At 42.1% G+C, this 22,398-nt stretch overlaps 2 protein-coding genes across 4 annotated transcripts; one reads left to right on the top strand and one right to left on the bottom strand.

Annotated features, from left to right (window-relative positions):
* Positions 1-4,114: 4,114 nt before the first annotated feature.
* On the bottom strand, positions 4,115-11,358 carry LOC134493372 (SRRM2 protein homolog rsr-2-like). Its single transcript, XM_063297855.1, has 2 exons — positions 11,054-11,358; positions 4,115-4,521 (listed from the first exon to the last, which is right to left on the bottom strand). The coding sequence occupies exons 1-2, from the start codon at positions 11,330-11,332 to the stop codon at positions 4,396-4,398; spliced, it is 405 nt and encodes a 134-aa protein (XP_063153925.1). The 5' UTR covers positions 11,333-11,358; the 3' UTR covers positions 4,115-4,395.
* Positions 11,348-20,892, top strand: IPP (intracisternal A particle-promoted polypeptide). 3 transcript variants are annotated; one of them, XM_063297851.1, is made up of 9 exons: positions 11,348-11,447; positions 12,658-13,011; positions 13,872-14,303; positions 16,041-16,196; positions 16,295-16,462; positions 17,889-18,026; positions 18,591-18,713; positions 19,496-19,716; positions 20,551-20,892. In XM_063297851.1, the coding sequence occupies exons 2-9, from the start codon at positions 12,720-12,722 to the stop codon at positions 20,773-20,775; spliced, it is 1,755 nt and encodes a 584-aa protein (XP_063153921.1). In that variant the 5' UTR covers positions 11,348-11,447; positions 12,658-12,719; the 3' UTR covers positions 20,776-20,892. The 3 variants fall into 3 exon arrangements, with proteins under 3 accessions (XP_063153921.1, XP_063153923.1, XP_063153924.1); XM_063297853.1 differs by lacking the exon at positions 19,496-19,716 and having other exon boundaries at positions 20,551-20,793; XM_063297854.1 differs by lacking the exon at positions 11,348-11,447 and having other exon boundaries at positions 12,786-12,845.
* Positions 20,893-22,398: the final 1,506 nt, after the last annotated feature.

Raw genomic sequence — 22,398 nt, 5'->3', positions numbered from 1 at the left:
GATCCTGCTAAGGTCCAGGCAATTCTCTCTTGGCCACCTCCCCGAAATGTTAAAGAGGTACAAAGGCTGTTAGGATTCTGTAATTTCTATCACCGTTTTATAAAAAGTTATAGCGACCGTACTAGACCCCTCACACAGCTGTTGAAGAAAGGCTCAAAATTCATCTGGGGGGAGAGACAGCAAGCAGCCTTCCAGGAATTTAAGCAGCTCTTTGCATCCCAGCCGCTCTTAAGGCACCCTGATCCCACGAAGCAATTCATAATGTATTCAGATGCTTCAGATATTGCCATTGGGGCAGTGTTATTGCAATATACAAACAAGGCCGAGAATACATTGCTGCCGTGTGCCTTTTTTTCACGCCTGCTCTTACCAGCAGAGAAAAACTATGATGTTTTCAACAAGGAGTTGCTGGCAATTAAAGCAGCATTCCAAGAGTGGAGGCACTGGCTCGAAGGGGCGACCTTTCCTGTGAAAGTTTGTACTGATCACAAAAATTTACAACTTCTACAAAACACCAGATCCCTCACCCCACGCCAAATCAGATGGAGCCAGTTTTTCTCCCGTTTCAATTTTGTTATTTCTTATGTGCCCGGGTCGCAAAACTGCTTGGCAGACGCCCTGTCTCGATCCTTTCAGGCAAGCCCCACCACTCACCAGGAGGCACAGGCTACTATATTACAACCTCACAACTTTGATCAGTCTATGAGGGGGAGCCAGACAGAGATTTTAGCAGCAGGCAGACAAGCAGACGACCTATTTACAAGAGTCAGAGCTCAGCAGCGACAGGACCCGTATGCCAGGGCCCGGATGGATGACCTCCAGAGGGCCCCGCAAGACAATGCCTCACCATTCAATGTGGAGGCAGGAATCCTCTGGCATAGTGGGCGATTGTATATTCCCCCTTCATTAAGGGAAGAAGTACTGAGACTTTGCCATGACCACCAAACGGCAGGCCATGGAGGCGTGTTCAAGACGCTCCATAGAGCTCTGAGAGACTACTGGTGGCCCAAGATGGTTGCAGACATAAAGGGCTATGTTGCGTCTTGTCACACTTGCAGACGAGCCAAACCTCTCCCAGGGAAGCCCACAGGACTTTTGCAACCCCTACCCACCCCCAGTAGGCCTTGGGATACTATCTCCATGGATTTCATCACTGATTTACCCCCGGTTCAGGGGCTGACTTCCATACTGGTGGTGGTGGACCTTTTCACAAAGATGGCGCATTTTATTCCTTGCAAGGGTCTCCCATCGGCACCAGCCACAGCGCAGTTGTTCATGGACCACGTTTTTAGGTATAGAGGCATGGTGAATCATGTGGTGAGTGACAGAGGCCCACAGTTCTCTTCCAGGTTCTGGAGGGCTCTTTTCCAGTCATTAGGGGTCCAGATCCACCTGTCATCAGCGCATCATCCTGCCAGTAATGGGCAAGCTGAGAAGATTAACCAGTGGTTACAGCAGTATCTCAGGTGTTACACCACTTATCAGCAAGACAATTGGCCAGCCCTGTTACCCATGGCAGAATTTACTTATAATAATTCTGTGCAGTCATCTACCCAGATGTCCCCGTTCCAAGCACTCTACGGGGTTAACCCTCGGGTGTTGCCCACCTCCTCCCAGCAGGGAACTGTCCCAGCCGCGGCTGATTTTCTTAAAGAGCAACAAGCCGCACAGGAGTTGTTAAAGGAGCAGCTGAACAGGGCTAAGAGTGCTTACAAGAGAGCTGCAGATGCTCACAGACAGGGAGGGCCAGCGATTGCGGTAGGAGACAAGGTGTGGCTCTCCACCAAATTTTTGAGCTCTACCAGACCCTCCAAGAAATTGGACTCTAAGTTTGTGGGGCCCTTCACTGTGGCGCAGCAGATAAATCCAGTGGCTTATCGTTTACAGCTACCAGCATCCATGAAAGTCCATCCAGTGTTTCACAGATCATTGCTAGCCAAAGACCCTCCCCCAAGTGCCTTACGATCGCAAATGCCCCCCCCCACCTCCAGTAATTGTGGAGGGGGAAGAAGAATATGAGGTTGAGGACATTCTGGACTCTAGGAGGAGGGGAAGGGGCATCCAATATTTCATACACTGGAAAGGGTACCCTGAGGAAGAGCGCAAGTGGGAGAATGCCAGGGATGTACATGCTCCAGTACTGGTTCATCGTTTTCATCAGCTTTTTCCTCACAAACCCAAGCCTCACACTTTACCCGAGATTCCTCTTTCGGCTGAGCAGGCCGCAGAAGCCCAAGCAGAGGAGTTCGTGAGTGTGCATTTCCCCCCCCCCCCCGGCCTGAAGCCTTGACTCCAGTTACAGAGGAGGTGGGGGAACCACAGCCCTCCACCTCGGGCTTACAGTTCCCAGGGGGGAGGGGGGCTGACTTTTCTAATTCTCTAGATGTTTTCCAGCAGCAGCCACCTGGCCCAGAAGCGTTATCTGACCGGGAGAGCAGTACTGCTTTGTCCTTGGAGGAGTTTTCCTTTGAAGACTTTCCATCGTTGCCCAGTTCCCATGGGACCTTAGAAGCAGACGGCGAATCTTATCAAGACTCTGGAGGGGAGGGGGCTGAAATGGAATGTGAATCTGGAGGGGAGGGTGATGTCATGAGTAAGGATGGCGAGCAGGGGGCTCCCATCCAGACTGTTAAGCGCATGCGTAGCACTGAGGAATTGGTCAGTCATTCAAAGAGACACAGATTGGGACCGCCTTAATCTTTGGGGTTTATATGTCTGGGTTTTTCCCACGTTTCTTCAGTTTGTTAGGATTACTGTTATGTATTAGCAATAAACATTAGAGACCAGTTCCCTGTCTCAGAGTGTTTCCTGGGAGTCAGGACACCATCCATCTTGCCCTTCGTCGGCCCCTCTTCCTTTTGCCTTCCACTCTCCCTAGCATCAACATCTTCTCCAGGCTGTCCTGTCTTCTCATTCTGTGGCCAAAGTATTTCAGTTTTGCCTTTAATATCATTCCCTCAAGTGAGCTGCTGTTGTTTATTCGTTTAGTCGCTTCCGACTCTTCGTGACTTCATGGACCAGCCCACGCCAGAGCTTCCTGTCGGTCGTCAACACCCCCAGCTCCCCCAGGGACGAGTCCGTCACCTCTAGAATATCATCCATCCATCTTGCCCTTGGTCAGCCCCTCTTCCTTTTGCCTTCCACTCTCCCTAGCATCAGCATCTTCTCCAGGGTGTCCTGTCTTCTCATTCTGTGGCCAAAGTATTTCAGTTTGGCCTTTAATATCATTCCCTCAAGTGAGCAGTCTGGCTTTATTTCCTGGAGGATGGACTGGTTTGATCTTCTTGCAGTCCAAGGCACTCTCAGAATTTTCCTCCAACACCACAGTTCAAAAGCATCAATCTTCATTCGCTCAGCCTTCCTTATGGTCCAGCTCTCGCAGCCATATGTTACTACAGGGAACACCATTGCTTTAACTATGCGGGCCTTTGTTGTCAGTGTGATGTCTCTGCTCTTAACTATTTTATCGAGATTTGTCATTGCTCTTCTCCCAAGGATTAAGCGTCTTCTGATTTCCTGACTGCAGTCAGCATCTGCAGTAATCTTTGCACCTAGGAATACGAAGTCTTTCACTGCTTCTACATTTTCTCCCTCTATTTGCCAGTTATCAATCAAGCTGGTTGCCATAATCTTGGTTTTTTTGAGGTTTAGCTGCAAGCCAGCTTTTGCACTTATAGTATGATGGGGATGTCCAAATATTTGGGGGTAGTCTGTTCCAAAGAAGAAAGATAATCACCAAGAAGGCTCAATCATAAGTTCACTACAGATGGCCTTCCCTTGGTAGCAGAACCCTCAACAAGTCACCTCTCTCTGATCTCATTGGGCGTATTCCAATTGTTACATTATAATTAAAAAATGAATTATATTATACAGTATAATTCTGTAAGTTTGTACTTGGGAATAAGCCACATTGAGATAAGAGTTACTAACTGAGCACATGTGTATAGGATTGTACTGCTGAATCAGTGATAAAACTTTTGCAACTTTGTTGTTGTTTATTCATTCAGTCAACTACTTTATAATAAAATAGTTGTTGTGAACCACTTCCACAATTAATTAAACTAGCTGTTATATTAATCACTATGTTTAAAACATGCTGCAATTGTGCCACCTGTGGGAATATCAATTTATTGAAATACTTCAAGAAATAAAGATTTCCTCCTACTGATATAATTTGCAGCCTCAATTACAAAATTGACATAACACTTTCAAGAACTCCAAGGAACATCACAAACAGTTGCAATTAGACATTACTATTATAAGGGTTCAATGTGCAGTATGATCTTTTGCATTTTAAAAACAGATAAATCCTTTGCTTTAACAATTGCTTACTGAAAAACCCAAGATTAAAACAAAGTCCTTTGTGAAGACAACAGTGAAAAAACATTTATTTAATTATCCATAAACCTCCTTCCTGCACTGTCCTGTTTCAAGTATTGATATAAGACTTGTTGTTTCAAGACTGCAGCTCTGCTGCTTTTCATTGATGGAATCCTTGCTTCTCCTGCACTTTCCCACCTCCTGGAAGAGATTAAGATGGAGTAGATTAAGGCTATCATCTCTCTACTTGAGTTTACTACTCTACGGTGAGTTTAAGATGGGTGGACTTCTACTCTCCACAATGGGTGGAGTAAAAGTCCACCCATCTTAAACTCACCGAGGTTGAGAAACACTGCTCTGCTGTTTCAATTAATTCAGCAGAGGAATACTTTAACAGCTGATCTTCAACAGCTCTGCAGCTCCTCTTAAGTTCACATGTTTTAAAAGCCCAGCAAAAGCAGATAGTGCTAGGGCCATCACTCTAGCCCTCTGTGGCCAGCTGGAGCATATACAGGTTGCTTCACGTAGCATTCTGTATTTTGAGATAGCAAGGACAAGCAACAGTCAATTTGAAACGGTCTCTGAGGATTTGGGCAATGAAAATAGTATGGAATAGAATGTAAGTGACTTAAAAGAGCAGCAACATATTGCTATCGGAGCAATAGCTAACAGTTACTGGTTTCCCTATCCATCTTCGTTTTACAAGATGTCCATTTCAGTTCTACCTATCTCAGTAGTGTAACCGTTTGGTTTACCTCTTTTTCCTTCCACACATGCTTTACTGTCTGTGTAATTCTCTTCTTTTCCTCTGGCATATTCTTCATCTGCCACATTGTCATGAGCACCGTTGAGCTGAATGCATCAGCACAACGGCACACATAACAATACCACGGAAACAAGAGCAAGGGATTAAAAGATAAGCAAAGCGACGCACAACAACAGACACAGACCCCGAGGAGAAGGGAACGACCCCGGCCGGAAAAACCAGTCAAGAGAACACAAAGGGGGAAGAAAGAGCGACAAAGACAGGGCGGATCACGAGGCACACCTGAAGCTGTCAGCAGGAACGCAAAGGATATCGCCCAGCTGAAAGCAATCACCAGCCGGAGGAAGAAAACGATTATGAGCGAAGCCCGGGGCACCAGCAGGGGCCCCGCGACCCCTCACCTACCGGCAACGAAGCATACAGGACTTGGGGGGATGACACAACCCAAGGTGGGGGGGGCGCTGACCGGCGCGGGCTATTTAAACCCCGTACCGGCGCGCTCCCTTCACTCTCAGCTTTTTCTAGCTATGCACTATGCTGAAATAAACCAGAACCTGATCTTCCCTGAATTAGTGTCTGTGTTTTACTCAGTAGTAGGCAGCGCATGACACACATCCCTTTTGTACAATCCTTCCATGTTACCTGTCATTTCATTTCAACTATTCCATTCCTTTTATCTATTTTCTTTAATCTTTTTACAACACTTCCATATGGTATCTTTATACCACTCCAGAATCAGCTCAGAATTTGTAAGATTGTATGCCAGTACTTGGCATTTAAGTTGATTTATTACAAGTTTAACTGCAGTGTATCTGAAATTGCATTAAAAATATTTCTGATTGCAATACTGGAGTTCTTATAGAACTTGTGAATGGGCTGTTTTGCCATTGATGGAAACTTGTCTTACCCACCTCGGGGGTCAAGCCAGTCTCTTCCCCTCTCTGAAGAAATCCAGCACTGTAGCATCATGCCCAGGTAATAACATTTTGCAAATCCTAAATGTCTTGGTGATTTTATAGCTGATCCTCATAGCAACTTCTGATTTTTTTTTGCAAACTAAATATCTGAATGGGGTAAGGCCTGATGGAATGCCATTCCTTACACTTTCCTATTGGTCAGCTAGAGATTTTACAATATAACTTTTTTTTTCCTAACAGAGTTGGAAACAGTTTACACTGTGCTTTAAATCATAATTCAGATTCCTACGGTCTGATTTACTTTAAGAATGTTATCATTTGACATCATGCCAGCACCTTAAAATCTAGAAGCTATCCTACCCATGACTCCCCTTCTTTATTATACACAAAACCTAAGCAACACTATCAACTGAACAGGGCTAGTAAAATGTGTCTACTTCATGATGCCCTTTCTCTTCCTTCCTCACTTTTTCCATTTCTGAGCTCATGACTCTTCTAGTACTTGGTACAGAACCCCAAATGAATATAAATTACACTTTCTGCAAACTTGGGAGCATGTATATATACTGTAACAGACTGAAGTTTTCTATTGTCACCAAATCACCAGTGCTCAAACATACTTTTTTACAGCAGTGACTTCTTTCACAAAGGTAAAATACAAACATTTGTCAGTTGTAAGAATGTACTGTAAGTTGGAAACAGAGAATCCAAAGTTGAAAGATAAGCATTCACTTCAGAAACTGCTTCTTTCTGAAACATGAACTTAAAACTATTTTCTATTAAAAGCATTCAGAAGATTGTATATTCCAAAATTGCTCTCACTTTGGAAATCCTCAAACCATTTATTTTCCTTCTATCTTCTTTTTGATTTTCACATAAAATGTTCTTATACTGTTGTCGTGACACACCTAATATGGTTTTCTCAGTACTTTCTCAGAAAGGCTATCACTTGTACAATATTTATAACTCTCCTTGCTTTATAGCATAATGTTGCCATGAGGAAAATACAAACAGCATATTTCACTGGAGGAGCTGAATCAATTACAGTATGTTGATGAGGACCCATTAGATTTTTAAGCTACAGTACTGACTTCATGTTGGGATTGGATGCCATGCAAAATATCTCCTAATTTACTTGTCAAAATAGCATCCAACTGTTCTGTCAACACTTATTCAAAATTATGATTCTTGCAGTGGCTTGAATAAAGCTAAGGGCTCTACTGTGTTGTTTATTCGTTTAGTCACTTCCGACTCTTCGTGACTTCACAGACCAGCCCACGCCAGAGCTTCCTGTCGGTCGTCAACACCCCCAGCTCCCACAGGGACGAGTCCGTCACCTCTAGAATATCATCCATCCATCTTGCCCTTGGTTGGCCCCTCTTCCTTTTGCCCTCCACTCTCCCTAGCATCAGCATCTTCTCCAGGGTGTCCTGTCTTCTCATTCTGTGGCCAAAGTATTTCAGTTTTGCCTTTAATATCATTCCCTCAAGTGAGCAGTCTGGCTTTATTTCCTGGAGGATGGACTGGTTTGATCTTCTTGCAGTCCAAGGCACTCTCAGAATTTTCCTCCAACACCACAGTTCCAAAGCATCTATCTTCCTTCTCTCAGCCTTCCTTATGGTCCAAGCTCTCGCAGCCATATGTTACTACGGGGAACACCATTGCTTTAACTATGCGGACCTTTGTTGTCAGTGTGAAGTCTCTGCTCTTAACTATTTTATCGAGATTTGTCATTGCTCTTCTCCCAAGGATTAAGCATCTTCTGATTTCCTCGCTGTAGTCAGCATCTGCAGTAATTTTCACACCTAGAAATACAAAGTCTTTCACTGCTTCTACATTTTCTCCCTCTATTTGCCAGTTATCAATCAAGCTGGTTGCCATAATCTTGTTTTTGAGGTTTAGCTGCAAGCCAGCTTTTGCACTTTCTTCTTTCACCTTCATCATAAGGCTCCTCAGTTCCTCTTCGCTTTCAGCCATCAAAGTGGTATCATCTGCATATCTGAGATTGTTAATGTTTCTTCCAGTGATTTTAACTCCAGCCTTGGATTCCTCAAGCCCAGCATGTCGCATGATGTGTTCTGCGTACAAGTTGAATTGGTAGGGTGAGAGTATACAGCCCTGCCGTACTGCTTTCCCAATCTTAAACCAGTCCGTTGTTCCGTGGTCTGTTCTTACTGTTGCTACTTGGTCGTTATACAGATTCTTCAGGAGGCAGACAAGATGACTTGGTATCCCCATACCGCTAAGAACTTGCCACAATTTGTTATGGTCCACACAGTCAAAGGCTTTAGAATAGTCAATAAAACAGAAATAGATGTTTTTCTGAAACTCCCTGGCTTTTTCCATTATCCAGCGGATATTGGCAATTTGGCCCCTAGTTCCTCTGCCTTTTCTAAACCCAGCTTGTACATCTGGCAATTCTCGCTCCATGAATTGCTGAAGTCTACCTTGCAGGATCTTGAGCATTACCTTACTGGCATGTGAAATGAGTGCCACTGTTTGATAGTTTGAACATTCTTTAGTGTTTCCCTTTTTTGGTATGGGGATATAAGTTGATTTTTTCCAATCTGATACAACTCACTAAATGCAGAGTAGCAATACTTCAGGAAATAGATTTGGTTATGTTGCCTCCAGCTCACCTCCGTATCACTGCAAATGCAGCTTGTACTCCTGCTTTCTTGCTCTGCTTCTGAGGTACTTTTTAAAAATTCTGCTGGAGCAAGCAATGCCAAGAAGTCAATCTGTGGCAAATCCTACTGAAATAAGTTAGGGGTGGAGACCTGCCCTGCTCCTAGTGGTCACCTGAAGCTGCTGTGGGCATGCCTCCCCTCTGGTCTCTGGCCGCTAATTTTAAGGGCCATAGGTCTTTTGGCAGGGGCAGAGTTATTGTGCGAGGAGGTCATTTCTCTTCCACTTCATCTCTTCTCCTGCAGTATCAGGAGAGGTGGGGGGAACAGATCTTTTCTCTCCCCCTCTTCTCTTGCCATGGATGGCAGAAGACAGGGTGGGGGAGGAGAACAGCTCCATTCATACCAGTTCTCCAAACCCAAAGAATGATCACTCTGTAAGGATGGAGAACAGGCACCAAAAAGATCCACTTCCCCTCCTCCCCCTGCCCCCCAGAAGGAGTAATTTCTCCCACTTCTCTGCCCTACCCACAGTGGTAAAAGGGGGGATTGACCTCTTTTGTCTTTCCATCTCTCCTGCTAGCATGGTGGGAGGAGAACTGAAAAAGTTGAGAAATATACCAGCTGGTGGCCTTAAGCAGACTGTCATCAGCAGCTGGTGTAAAAAATCTTGGTTGAAGAACCATGAGTAAGATGTTCTGTGACGGGTCCCCAACCCCCAGGCCGCGGACTGGTACCTGTCCATGGCCTGTTAGGAACTGGGCCGCACAGCAGGAGGTGAGCAGTGGGTGAGCAAGCGAATTTACAGCCGCTCCCCATCGCTCACATTACCACCTGAGTTCTGCCTCCTGTCAGAGAAAGCAAGCCCATTGGCTGCTATCTCCAAATGGTGCGAAGAAAAAAGAATAAAAGGTCAGGAAAAAGAGGAAGCACTTGAATCATCCTGAAACCACCACCACATGGAAAAATTGTCTTCCACGAAACCGGTCCCTGGTGCCAAAAAGGTTGGGAACCGCTGTTCTATGAATATGATTTTCTGGTTTATAAATTATTTTTCTCCTCTATTTTGTTATCATCCTGAGATAATATGAGTAGGTAGCACGGGAAGAATATATTGTTGAGCAAGAGTCACTTAAGTTAACACTAAACAAATGGACTTTTATTAAATCATTTAAACAGGTTCTCTTGATTCTACAGTGTACATCTAGACCAGTGTTTCTCAACTTTGGCAACTTTAAGACATGTGGACTTCAACTTCCAGAATTCAAGCCTAGGAGATGAAGTCTACATGTTTTAAAGTTGCCAAGGTTGAGAAACACTATCTAGCCAATCAATAATTGCCTACCCTGGAACCAAATATATTCTTAGCCCCGTCTCCCTGTGTCAGACTCATCAACCAAATGTTAACAAAACATCTGATCGAACTCGCTTCCATTTTGAAGAAACCCAGAAACCCGTGTCAGCAGACTGCGAGTCACCAGCAGGGAGGGGGAGCCAAATTGGAGTGTGAATTATATTGTTTGGGTTAGATGCCCCTTGCCCAAGGTCAACAGGGAGAAACCGTTCGAGCAATCTGCTGGCACCAGGGAGGAGGTGCATGCCTATGTGAGGGGGGGAATTGGAAACTTTTATGATTTTGAACTGTAGAATGCGTGGGAACTGCCATTTGCAACTTCTTCCTTGTATTGGATGCTTCGCTTCATTAAACAGTTAACTGAGCATAAAGGCTCTGGACTGTCATTGAGTGAATGCTCCAGCATTCTGGTCATTACACCCTGCCATATGGAGTTTTTATGATAAACAGCAAGAACCTTGTCTGTCCAAAGCAGGGATCCCCGAACTCTTCAGCTCACTGACCCCTTCGTGAAGTTTCAGATTGTTCATCAACCCCCATACTACTCTAACTAATAGTACTACAGATAATAAAAATAATATCAACCTTGGATAGTCCCATCAACCCTTGAGGGTCATATTGACCACTTTGGGGAACCCTGGTCTACAGAAATGAGAAAAGGTTTTAATTTTTTTTCCAGGGATTTGGTGACATCCAGCACAAAACCATATACAATATAGTATTTCAAAAACAAACAATATATGTCTGGGTACTGCGTATCAATTTAGACAATGAAGTAAGGCCTCCCAATGGAAAAGCAGAAAGTCTATTATAGATACAGTGACTTAGAGAACATATTTGCTGTGTCAAGTAAGTGAGGTTGATAAACAATGGCTAGCTTGTGGCTCAGAAAATCCTGCAAACACAGACTTTCAAGAAAACAAGAGTTTTAAAGAAAAGGCTTCGCTGTAACTTCTTAGCAACGTGCAAGGCCACCAGCCTGTCTTCCTCCCCCCACAAACTCGCCTCCTGCTCCCTTGCAACGCAATCGAGCAGCTCCTCTCGCGTGCGTGCGCGCGCGCTCTCCAACCGTCTCAGGGAAAGAAAACGCCCAGTTCCTCCTCCGCTGCACGCAGCAGCGCCTCCACCGCCTGCCACTGGACGGCGAACGACTGCGAAGCCGTCTCGGTTTTGAGTCCTGTGTCCTGTCACGTGCGCTCTCTTCCCCGCGGAACTCGGCAGCCCGGCTCCTCCTTTCCTCCGGTCGCCTTTTCCGCCGTCTGCCTGCAGCCGCGCCTCCGGCGGTGGGTGCAATTTCTGGCGGCGACTGGTTTGCAGTTTGCAGCTGAGGAATTTTTTTGTCATCCATTCGTTTTAGGCGCCGATGCTGCGGGAACCGAGTCCCTTACCGTAGCGTCTCTTTTGATTGTTTTTAAAGGGAGGAAAATAAAATGAAATGTAAGCAGCTCTCGGCCACCTCAGAAGTGAGTACGGGAACAAAAAGAATCATGTGCAGGCTGTCAAATGTCGGGCGGGCTGCAGGCATGCCCAGGGCCTCCGATGGCTGTGCCTGGGAGGGAGAGCTGAACCCCAGCGATGATTAAAGAAAGACCTTGAAGACAAACCCAGGGAGAAACTTTTGAAATCATCTATGAAACAAAATACAATGTGAAGCAAAACCTTCTGAAAAGATGCTAGGTAGCATTCCTGAAAGTATGTCAATCCATATTTTGTATAGTATACGGGACTGGCCTGCTGTACTGTTTCTCTGCTGTACTATTGATTTATTTGAAGAAATATGCCACAGAATTAGCTGGTAAAAAATGGAGCCACATAAGAGATAGTGATCTGATGGGGTAACTAAGCAGTGGGGACAGATAAGGCAGTAAGCTGAGAGCTGAGCAGTAGATAGGAAAAAACAAATATAATTTGCCACCATTTAATCATAACACTTTTTTATTTATTACACAAATGTATATGCCATCTGATTCACTGGTTTTATATAGTATATCACTTTTTCATTTATGAAATGAGAATGGGAATTGCTTCCAAACTCAAATTTGAGTTGAAGATCTTTCGAAGTGTTCTTAGTTTAATTAAAGGGGGAGGAATTGAGTTGTGGTAATTAATCTTACTCATGCTCTGATGGAGTTTTTAAAGGTTAATAAAAGAACTCCAGTCAGCTAACAGCAATCTTGCAGAGTAGAAGCATGAACCAAAAGATAACTTGCACATTAATCTTAATTATGTTCAGAAATAAATTCAGTCTTCACACTGTAGTTAGATGAAGAAAAATAGAGATAGCTTACTTTTATTCAATAGATCTGGATACTTGTAGGTTCATAGCAGAAAGTACTTAATCATCACTGGTTCTTTGTAAACACTTTCTGTGTGGAATAGAAAGTCTGCGTGCAAGCGAGATGGTAGGGGGAGGGCTGCATTCCTGCAGCACCTCCTGCTTGCAGGTCTGCCAGAAGGGTAATGGAGATAGTTAATCCCCAAGCCCAAGAAGGAGGAGGAAGTGGAAATCAGGTGACCCATGTGACATCCCACAAGCACAATAGAGATGCATTTGCTAGAGAGACCCCCTTATGCTTATGAGACAATGCTGAGTTGACCCCTGATAATTCCAACATGCTCAACAGTAGCTCCATAATTAGGTCTGTCATTTTTGTGTGTTCTTGTTTCTCCTAGGGCAGCACTGGGAAATGATGAACATCAGTCAGTCAGTTTCTCTGTGACCTTGTCAGCTGGTCATGGCTTGTGTGGCTTGTCCCAGCACAAGCGAGTTCCCCTTCTTGGCAGACAGGCATGCTCGCCTCTTGTTAGCCCAGATCAACAAGATGAGATGTGGGCAACACTTCTGTGATGTGCAACTCCAGGTTGGTGAAGGAGCATATAAAGTCCACCGGCTTGTTTTGGCTGCAAGCAGCTCTTACTTTGCCGCTTTGTTTGCTGGAGGGATGAAAGAGTCCTCAAAGGATGTTGTGCAGATCCTGGGTGTGGATGCTAATATTTTCCAGATCCTCCTGGAGTTTATTTATACAGGTAGAAGAATTTCTAATGTCTTCCTTATCATGCTTTGGGAAATGTCTTAGTTATCTACTAGCCTGCAAATCTAATATTTTGATTCCGTTAGTACTTGCTGAGATAAATACACTATTTTGCAAACATTCGTTATCTCAGATTAGTTAAAAAAGAGAATGAGTTACATAGCATCACATTGGGCAGACATCTATGTTCTATTCACATAGTTTGTGTGTTACTACTGTCTTTATATGAACGCAGCATCTGAAAATAAACCCCATTAAATTCAGTGGCACTTTGTCAAAGCAAACGTGTTTAAGTGTGGGTTACAAGTCTGTTTTGTCCTCTTCCTCAGTGTAATGGTAAAGGGCCTCCTGTAGTTACTGAGTACAGAATTCCTCCTCCTATACAGCACACTTATTTTCATAAATAGATAAATGAGGTCAATCTGGACTGGTTTGCACTGTTTAAATTCAAGTGAGATAAAGCCAGTTATTTGTACATTAAAATCAGTATTTTAAGGATAAAGCTTTCTCTCTGAAATAGTTCTGGTAAAGATGAAGAAAAGCATTAAGGCTTTCAAATTGCTACATATAGTCTGAAGAGCGTGTTGTTGAAATAGATTTAATATCTCATCTATAGCTTTTCTAATAGAAATCTTTGTTCTGTGCCATTATATTAAATTATATTAAGTAGACATGTAACAGAGTACCTTTGTTTACTATGTCTTCATTATTTTAATTGCTGTGGAATCCCATCTATGATATTAGCGGTGTACATCAATATCTTTCAAAGGATGGTTACAGTTATTGCAGAGAGGCCATATACTTACAGTGTTGGTAAGGTTTCATACCAGCTGAAAATTGTTCTCCCTTTTTCAGGTATAGTCAGCATTAATGAGAGTAATGTCCAGGAGTTGATTGTGGCAGCAGACATGTTTCAGCTATCAGAGGTGGTAGACCTTTGCTGTGAATTTCTAAAGGGACAGATTGATCCTATGAACTGCATTGGACTCTTTCAGTTTGCTGAGATAATTGCCTGTCATGACCTGCTAGAATTCACAGAGAATTACATCCATGCCCACTTCCTGGAGATTCAGAATGGAGATGAATTCTTGGCATTGACAAAAGACCAGCTTACTAAAATATTGCGAAGTGAAGACCTAAGCATAGAAGATGAGTACCAGGTTTTCATGGCTGCAATGCAATGGATTATGAAAGACCCAGGAAAAAGAAAGAAATATGTTGTGGAAATATTGGATGCAGTGAGATTTTCTTTATTATCTCCACAAAGACTTCTGAAGTACATAGAAGGTAACTTCTTGAGAGCCAGTTTGGTGTAGAGGTTCAGGTTCTGTATTAGAAACCAGGAGACTGTCAGTTCTAGTCCTCCTTAGGAATGAAAGCTGACTGGGAGACTCTGGGCCACTCATTCTCTTTCAGCTCAACCCACCTCACAGGGTTGTTGTGGGGAAAATATGCTGACTTGAGTTGCACAAAAAGGCAGGACATACAGGATATAAATCTAATAATAAACTGATTATAGAATAATGATAGGGTAATTTGCACTTACACTTTCATATAACTCAGTTACCCAATATAAGAAGTAAAAACTGGTTTTATGAAGGCTTATTAGCTATAAACAAGGGTACCCTAATCTCATGTAATAGTACCCTGCACTATTACATGAGATTTCTGTGATATTGAAACCCCTGATAATGCATTTATTTATTAAGTTTTGTATGCTGTCCTTCAAAAACAAGTTTTCCTAGGGTGGTTTATAATACAGTATACCAGTATTACTACAAATTAAGAAAAAAAACTAAAAATAAACACATTCCTTAAAATACATAATAAACAATAAAAACAGCAACCAGAATAATTAGTTCATATGCACCATACACTTATTTGGAAATTTCCAGTTGTGTGTAATACTCACAAATTGAATATCACAGCAAAGAACCTGTGACATGATGCAAAACATAGTGGCACTTCATTTTTACGATCAGGAAGATATTGGATGTTTTTTGATCTGAAGGAAAATAAGACATTGTGGTAAGTCAGGATGAAGTAGGGCAGAAGAGGATGGATTGGTCATCAATGTCTTACTTCCTTTTATGTGAATATTGATAGGCAGGAAAATTTGGCATGAACTAAAAAGTGAAGATCCAGATTCTAGTTAAGTTTATAGTTTCTATTTTGTAATCTAGCCTAGTTTTGTGAGAGGGGACTGCTGTCCTGCTGAGGATGTGGCAGGAGAACAGTCTGTGATATGAGATCATGAATTCCATCAGGCATCCAAATTTAACAGACTTAACTAGACTGATTAGCTAGTTTCCCCCACCTCATAGCCCCCATTGTGGATTACCCATCTCTCTACTTTTTAGGGTGATAGGATCAGAAAGGGACACCTCTTGTTTTTTCTCCCTAATGGGAGAATACAAAAGCAGACTAATAGTGGCATAATGCCCTAGTTGCTTTTCTTTGTTTAGATCTTATCTAGATATGATGGAACAGTGCTTCCCTACCCCACTCCCTGAGGAATTAATCAGGTTTTCAATCTGCAGTATATATATAGATAATGTATAAGTACCAAAAAGTATTAAGAAATTAACACTACCAGTGATTAAAAAAACTACATCAAAACACATTTTGCCATAGTCTGATATTGTCAGCCTTGCAAGGTAGTCAAGACAAGAAGCACACCCAGAAGTACTAGCTCTAACTTTATTGACAGGTTACAGTAACAGAATCTAGCAAATCTGAAAGTGCATCTCTCCCCCCTCGCCCTTATAGTCCAAGAAACTAGGGAGGGTCCCTTCTGAGACTTTTGCCATGCCCTGATTCCTTCTGCGGACTCAGCCACCACTTGTCTGACCGTTGTCTAGTCTGCAGCTCTTCCTCCTGTCTCCCAGGGTCATTCACACATACATTACAGATACTGTATCTACTCAGGCTGGGAGTTTTTTAATTTAAAATATGTAAAGCTGCACACATGCGTCTAGTTTAGCTACAAATTAGCTATTACTGAGTGTTTTATTTCCTTCTCAGCGGTTCCAGATTTCAGTCTTCGAGTAGCCCTTCATACTCTGTTGAAAGAATACTGTGAAATTGGTCAGTCTCCCAAAGAAAACAAGATGAGCAGTTTTCTCCAGGCAACTAAGGCACGTCCACGGAGAAAAGCTAGGAAGTACCTTTATGCAGTAGGTGGGGATCCTTCTTAGCTTTTAAATCTTTGGAAACCCTAACTAGTCAGGAAACATCTGTGGAACAGCTGGTTGTTTATCCTGTCTGCTTCTTGATAGGTGGCTATACCCGGTTGCAGGGAGGTCGTTGGAGTGATAGCAGAGCCCTCAGCTGCGTGGAGCGTTTCGATACTTTCAGTCAGTATTGGACTACTGTATCTTCCTTACACCAGGCTCGCAGTGGGCTGGGTGTTACCATACTTGGAGGAATGATCTATGCTATTGGAGGTAATAAATGGTCTATGCTATTGGAAGCAATAAAAAAAATTGGGGAAAATACAGGCTATTCTGTATTGCTTGTAAGATAACTGTTAATCTGCAAGGCAGTCCAGACAAGAAGCACAACCAGGAGTACTAGTTGTCATGTTCACTGTTTCAATGTGCACTGTACATCGTAACGTTTCACATGCCATGGTGCTGATGCGCGTTTCTGTTGGGAGGGAGCTGCTGTGAAACCTTGTGCCAAGCTCTGTATCTATGTGCATTTCAATGGAATGTGTTTGGGTTATGTGCTCTGCTCAAGGACTTTTCCCGTGGACCATCAGAAGCCGTTAGGAGCACCTGGGATTGTGAGCCTGGGAAGATTCTACGGGGGGAGGGATCTCGTTTGTACCAAGGGTTTTTTAGTTTGCATTTGGCGCGCTTTTTCCATTCTCAGCTTTCTTTGTGAACCTGCATACTATTCTTTAATAAATCAGATATCTTTGTGATCCTGCTTATGAGTCTGATGGTGTTTAGAATAGGCAATCATTACACTAGCTCTGTCTTCAATGTAAGGTTACATTAACAGAATCTTGCAAGTCTGAAGGTATTTCTCCCCTCCTTTCCTTTTATTCTCTGGAAAACTAGGGAGGCTCCCTTCTGAAATGTTTCCCACACCATCCCCCCTTCTGTGGGCTGAGACATCTTATACACACTGGGTGTCCAGTGTGCAGCTCTCCCTCTGTCTCCCAAGGTCATTCCCACGTACCATTACAATAACTTACTTTATTACTTAAAAGTGAGAATTTATCTTTAAGATTGACATATACCATTCCAGATATATAGAAGTTATACAGTAAAGTCCAGAGTTTACTATATACACAGTAAATCATAAAACAGGTGGGCAAGCTTTTCATCAACAGGTACTGTGCTTACCATATTTAGGGCATCTTGATGTTGTGATTATGCAAAGTAGGCAAATTTGCTTTATGCATATGGGCTGTTGCTGTAGCAATTTCCTACTGCAGAGATTATTTGAATTCTGCACAACCATGGCTTTCTTCCTGCCATTAATGTTGTTACCATGTATTTTTCTTCCTTCCAGATTTAACTGTTCAGTCCTTTCCAGTTCTTATAAACGTTATTCAGATAAAATAATTATTGATATTATAATATTTATTTATTCAGGAAAAAGGTATTTGGGGGATAAAATTCTGCCCACACTGATCAAAGCTTACAATTATACCCCTCCCTGTTACCTTTAGTAAACATTTAAGCCATTCAGTTTAGAGATTGTACAACCTGGCGTGGTGATCTAGCAACTGGTAACTTGTAACCTGCATTAATAGTGATTCAGTTTGATGAACTGAGCCACTATTTTGCCACAGTTGAGTAATTGTCTTCAAGAGCTGTTATTATAACATATACTTTATGTTCTTGCCTCTTTCCCAAGGTGAAAAAGACTCTATGATTTTTGACTGTACTGAACGCTATGACCCTATTACAAAGCAATGGGCAGCTGTAGCTTCCATGAACCATCCTCGTTGTGGACTAGGAGTATGCACCTCTTATGGGACTATCTATGCTTTGGGCAAGTCTTTTGACTACTGAATCCATAACTGTCTTAAATTAGGAGCAATATTTTATTTGGGTCATGTACCAGCAATAAGAGACATAATACCAGAGCACATATGATGGCAGCTTTTGAGTAAATAATAATAAAGTATTCCTCAAATCGTGTGAGACTTCTGGTGACATCTTAATAAATACCATTTCTGGCAACCAAACGCAAATGTTTTCCTCAGAGATTCCAAAGGCAGGGAGACTTGCTAAGGTGCTAGCTGAAACAGCTTCACCAGCTTGCTCACCACATTGTATCTTTTGTAAGATAATACACAGGACATTTAAATTTTAATTATTGCTGTATGCCACCTATTATATTTTATTGTTTTAAAAATAAAACAATATAATGCTGGACCCCTTGCCACTAAAATAAAGAACAAGTATGTTTGAAAAAGTGTTGTGAGGAATGTTTAGATATTGTGGCTATAGACTAGATTACTTTTAAATTGATTGTATATGTGACTGTTTCAAGGATATGACAATCTGTTTACTAAGCTGTATTCTTTGCCTACATGCTTGCTTTGATTTTCAGGAGGTTGGGTTGGAGCAGAGATTGGCACCTCTGTTGAACGTTTTGATCCTGAAGAGAATACTTGGGAAGTTGTGGGCAGCATGGCAGTGCCACGTTACAATTTTGGGTGTTGTGAAATACGAGGTGAGTGATTTTGAATTTTGGTACCATTTCGCTTATTGCTAATTATATCATTGGCAGGAGTCAGTCTACATTCATTATGATTAATAGCGACGTTCAACATAGCAATCCTAATAGTTGTGAGTGTGTTTAGTGAGGTAAGCATTAAAATTTCCAGTTTCAATACATTAGACATTATAGGAGGAGAGCTATGTTAGTCTATAGTAGCCAAAACTCAAGCAGAATCTAGTAGCATCTTTACAGACTAACAGGTTTTATTAAAAAGCATCAACTGTAGCTCACAAAAGCTTATGCTTTTTAATAAAATGTGTTAATCTGAAAATGTGCTACCAGACTCCTCCTAATATATTATATTTAAGCTGAAAGCCTATATATCCATACCCATGAGGCGGAGATGGGCGGTGAATAAATTTGTAAATAAATAAAAATATATACTTGTTGGGAATAGTTGCAGTTGACTCAGTTGGGATTAATTCTGAGTAGACATGCATAAGTTTGTTGGTTAATATGTGACCAGAAAATTTTATATCCTCATAAGATGTTCTGTCCTGTTTCGAAGGATAACATCCATACACACTTCTATTCACAGTATAAAATGGTTTAAAACAACCCTTATTCTACAGAAATAAATCAATTTGTAATTTATTCAAGAGGAGTCCTATTGATGAAAGTTATTGATACTCTATAAATGGGATTGCAGTCAAGTTTGCATTATTCCATGAGCTTCTTTGTCACCAACTATATTCAAATGGCAGTGCTCTAATAGAAAATTGTTATATTCATAGGTTTAATTTATGTTGTTGGAGGCATTGGCAATGAAGAAATAGAACTATGTTCTGTGGAAGTCTATGACCCAATATCTAAGCGCTGGTCTACACTTCCTGAAATGGGCACCAGAAGGGCATATCTAGGAGTGGCTGCTCTGAATGACTGCATCTATGCTGTTGGAGGGTGGAATGAAACTCAAGGTGCTCTTTCAACTGTTGAGAAATACTCATTTGAAGAGGTAGGATTTAGTTTTCACATCAAAGTACCTTTTTAATTTTGCTGCCTTTTAGAAATTTTCCCAATTATCTGTACTTCTCTTTGAATGTACTATCAGTATTGTATTTGTTTATTCCCCAGAATGGCCCAAGCAGTTAATGCTTCTAAGTCTGTGTATAAGCATATATAGCTGAAGCAATGTCCTTATGGGACAAATATAAAACTAAACTGAACAAAGTTCAAAGATAACCAACTGATTAGAGTCAGTTTACTGCAAATAAAAAACATGGGTATACATGGGCGATTAGTGTAGTAATTTCTATGGACTTCCTTGCAAGTCTGCCCTGATACTATCTATATAGTAAGTTTACACGGCTTTAAGGTATAAACAATGATTTGGTAATAGAGTTGACCCTGTACAACTAGAAACTCTGCTGGGGCCTGTCCACTGAAGGAGGGGGCAGGTCAATAATCTTCTGTAGTTTCTCCCGCAGCTCCCAAGTGGCCCATCACGTCCTGACGGGAGGAGACCTCCAACCAGACAAAGCAGGTTTTCAAGGGGAGTAGGCAAAATCTGAGAAAATTCCCTCCTTCTGCCTATGGAATCATCAAGAGTTCTGCTCTTAGATCCAATTCATAATATATTTTCTGTTCCATCTCAGCTTTTTTTCTGGATTTGCAAATTTGAATAATTACTGTCTTTGTTCTTGATTGCTAATATACAGCAGTACTTTATCCCACCAGTGCATGAAACATCAATATAGTTGTTCTTATGTCTGCTCACTGTAGATTTGTTCTGGAGGGCAAATGTGGTCCACTGCAAAGATGATTTATTTTTTTTTGGTTTAATTATCAGGAGAAATGGATGGAAGTTGCTTCAATGAAGGTCCCAAGAGCTGGAGTGTGTGTCGTAACTGTGAATGGCTTCCTTTATGCCACTGGAGGCAGGACTGCCAGCTATGATGCAGCTGCCCCTGTAACTTCAGATTCTGTGGAAGTATATAACCCACATATGGATACTTGGACTGAAACTGCTAACATGATCACCAGCCGCTGTGAAGGAGGTGTGGCAGTGCTTTGAAGAATACCATGCTAAAAAAACAGCAAAAATTGAAGTGTGAATTTAAAGTCATTGAAAATTTGGTCACCTCTTAAGAAAGTGTGTGCAGTTAGAAGAGGAATTGACTTTTAAAATATGTTATAAAAAGTTTAAAACAGTTTAAACAATTTAAATCTTAGTGCTTGTGTGCAGAACAGAGATTGTGGATGATTCTGACAATAGAAATGTCTTGATTTTTAATATCTGCCCTTGACATTTGGAAAGCTTCTGTGGCTTATTATGATAGGAACCTCTATTTGAAGTGGAGAAAAGTTAACATTGGGAAATCCATCTCAGTATTTAACAGGGATTATAATTTCTTGGAAATCCATTCTTTTCTATTTTTATGAGCCCCTCATTCTGAGGCAACATGGGATTGGCTAGTGTGACTCAGTGATCTGGTTCACTTGTCAAATAATTTCCCATAAGATTTGGCAGCAGACGGTAATATTTATTTACATTTCTGAAGTTGCCCAACCTCAATGGCTCTGGGTATGCACTATTTCTTTAGTTTTAATATTTGTACATAAGATAAAAATAAAGAAAGAAAATAGTCATTCTAGCAGAACATAGTAAAACCTTTCACATAGGGAGCTCATGTCCCAGCTTAGCCTGAAGACTGGAGAAAGGGCCAGGTGTTCAAGGCTCATGAAAAGGAAAACTGGTTTGAAGCTACTGTATTTGAATCTCTGGGTAGATGTTGTTCCAGAGGACAGGTCCTGTGATAGAGAAGGCATGTGTCCTTGGTTGTGTAAGATGTTATTGTGTAATGTTTGGGACTCAAAGCTTGCTGAATCTATCTGAACTTACAGGATGTGCAAACACAATGGAAAACAAAGAATGAATCTGTCCCTCAAATAACTAGGCCTTAGGTCATTTAGTGCTTTGTAAGCAGTAACCAACATCTTGAATTGCATCCCAAAGCCTCTTGGTAACCAGTGCAGTTCATGAAGCAGAGGTGTCACACAGTTGCATTATGGCATGCCCATAACTGCTCTTGCCTCCAAAACCTGGATCAGCTGAACCTTCCAAGTGGTCTTCAAGGGTAGTCCCATGTAAAGTGCCTTGCAATAGTCCACACATGAGATAACCAAGGTATCAGTGACTCTGAGGGCCTCCTGGGTGCAGTTGGTGCTGAAGATGAATCTGTGTGAAGGCCTTTCTGGCTACAGCTGCCATCTAATTTTTGAGCAGGAGCTGAAGTCTAGGAAGACCCCCAAATTGCATATCAGTTCAGTCTGGGAAATGCAACCCCATTTAGAATTAGAGATGGAAAGTCCCTGGATCCAAAAGGTCCATGCACCTACTGCCATTTAGTCTTACTGGGGCTGAACTTAAGTCTCTCCCTCTCCATCCACACCCCCACAGACTCCAGGGACTGGTACAAAACCTTGACAGCATCATTTGGTCAGCTAGGGGTCAAGATATATAGCTTAGTATCATCAGTATACTGATAATACCTGACCTTGTGCCAACAGATGACTTCACCTTGCCTCATGTAGATGTTAAACAGGAGGGATGAGAACACAGCCCTATGGCATCCTACAGAGGGGCTTTGGATTTCATCTCTCCCAGCCCACCAACTGAAACTGGCTATGGAGAAAT

The sequence above is a fragment of the Candoia aspera genome, chromosome 3 (genome assembly GCF_035149785.1).
Source record: "Candoia aspera isolate rCanAsp1 chromosome 3, rCanAsp1.hap2, whole genome shotgun sequence".
Lineage (NCBI taxonomy): Eukaryota > Metazoa > Chordata > Lepidosauria > Squamata > Boidae > Candoia > Candoia aspera.
This window is presented reverse-complemented; position numbering and strand designations above follow the sequence as displayed.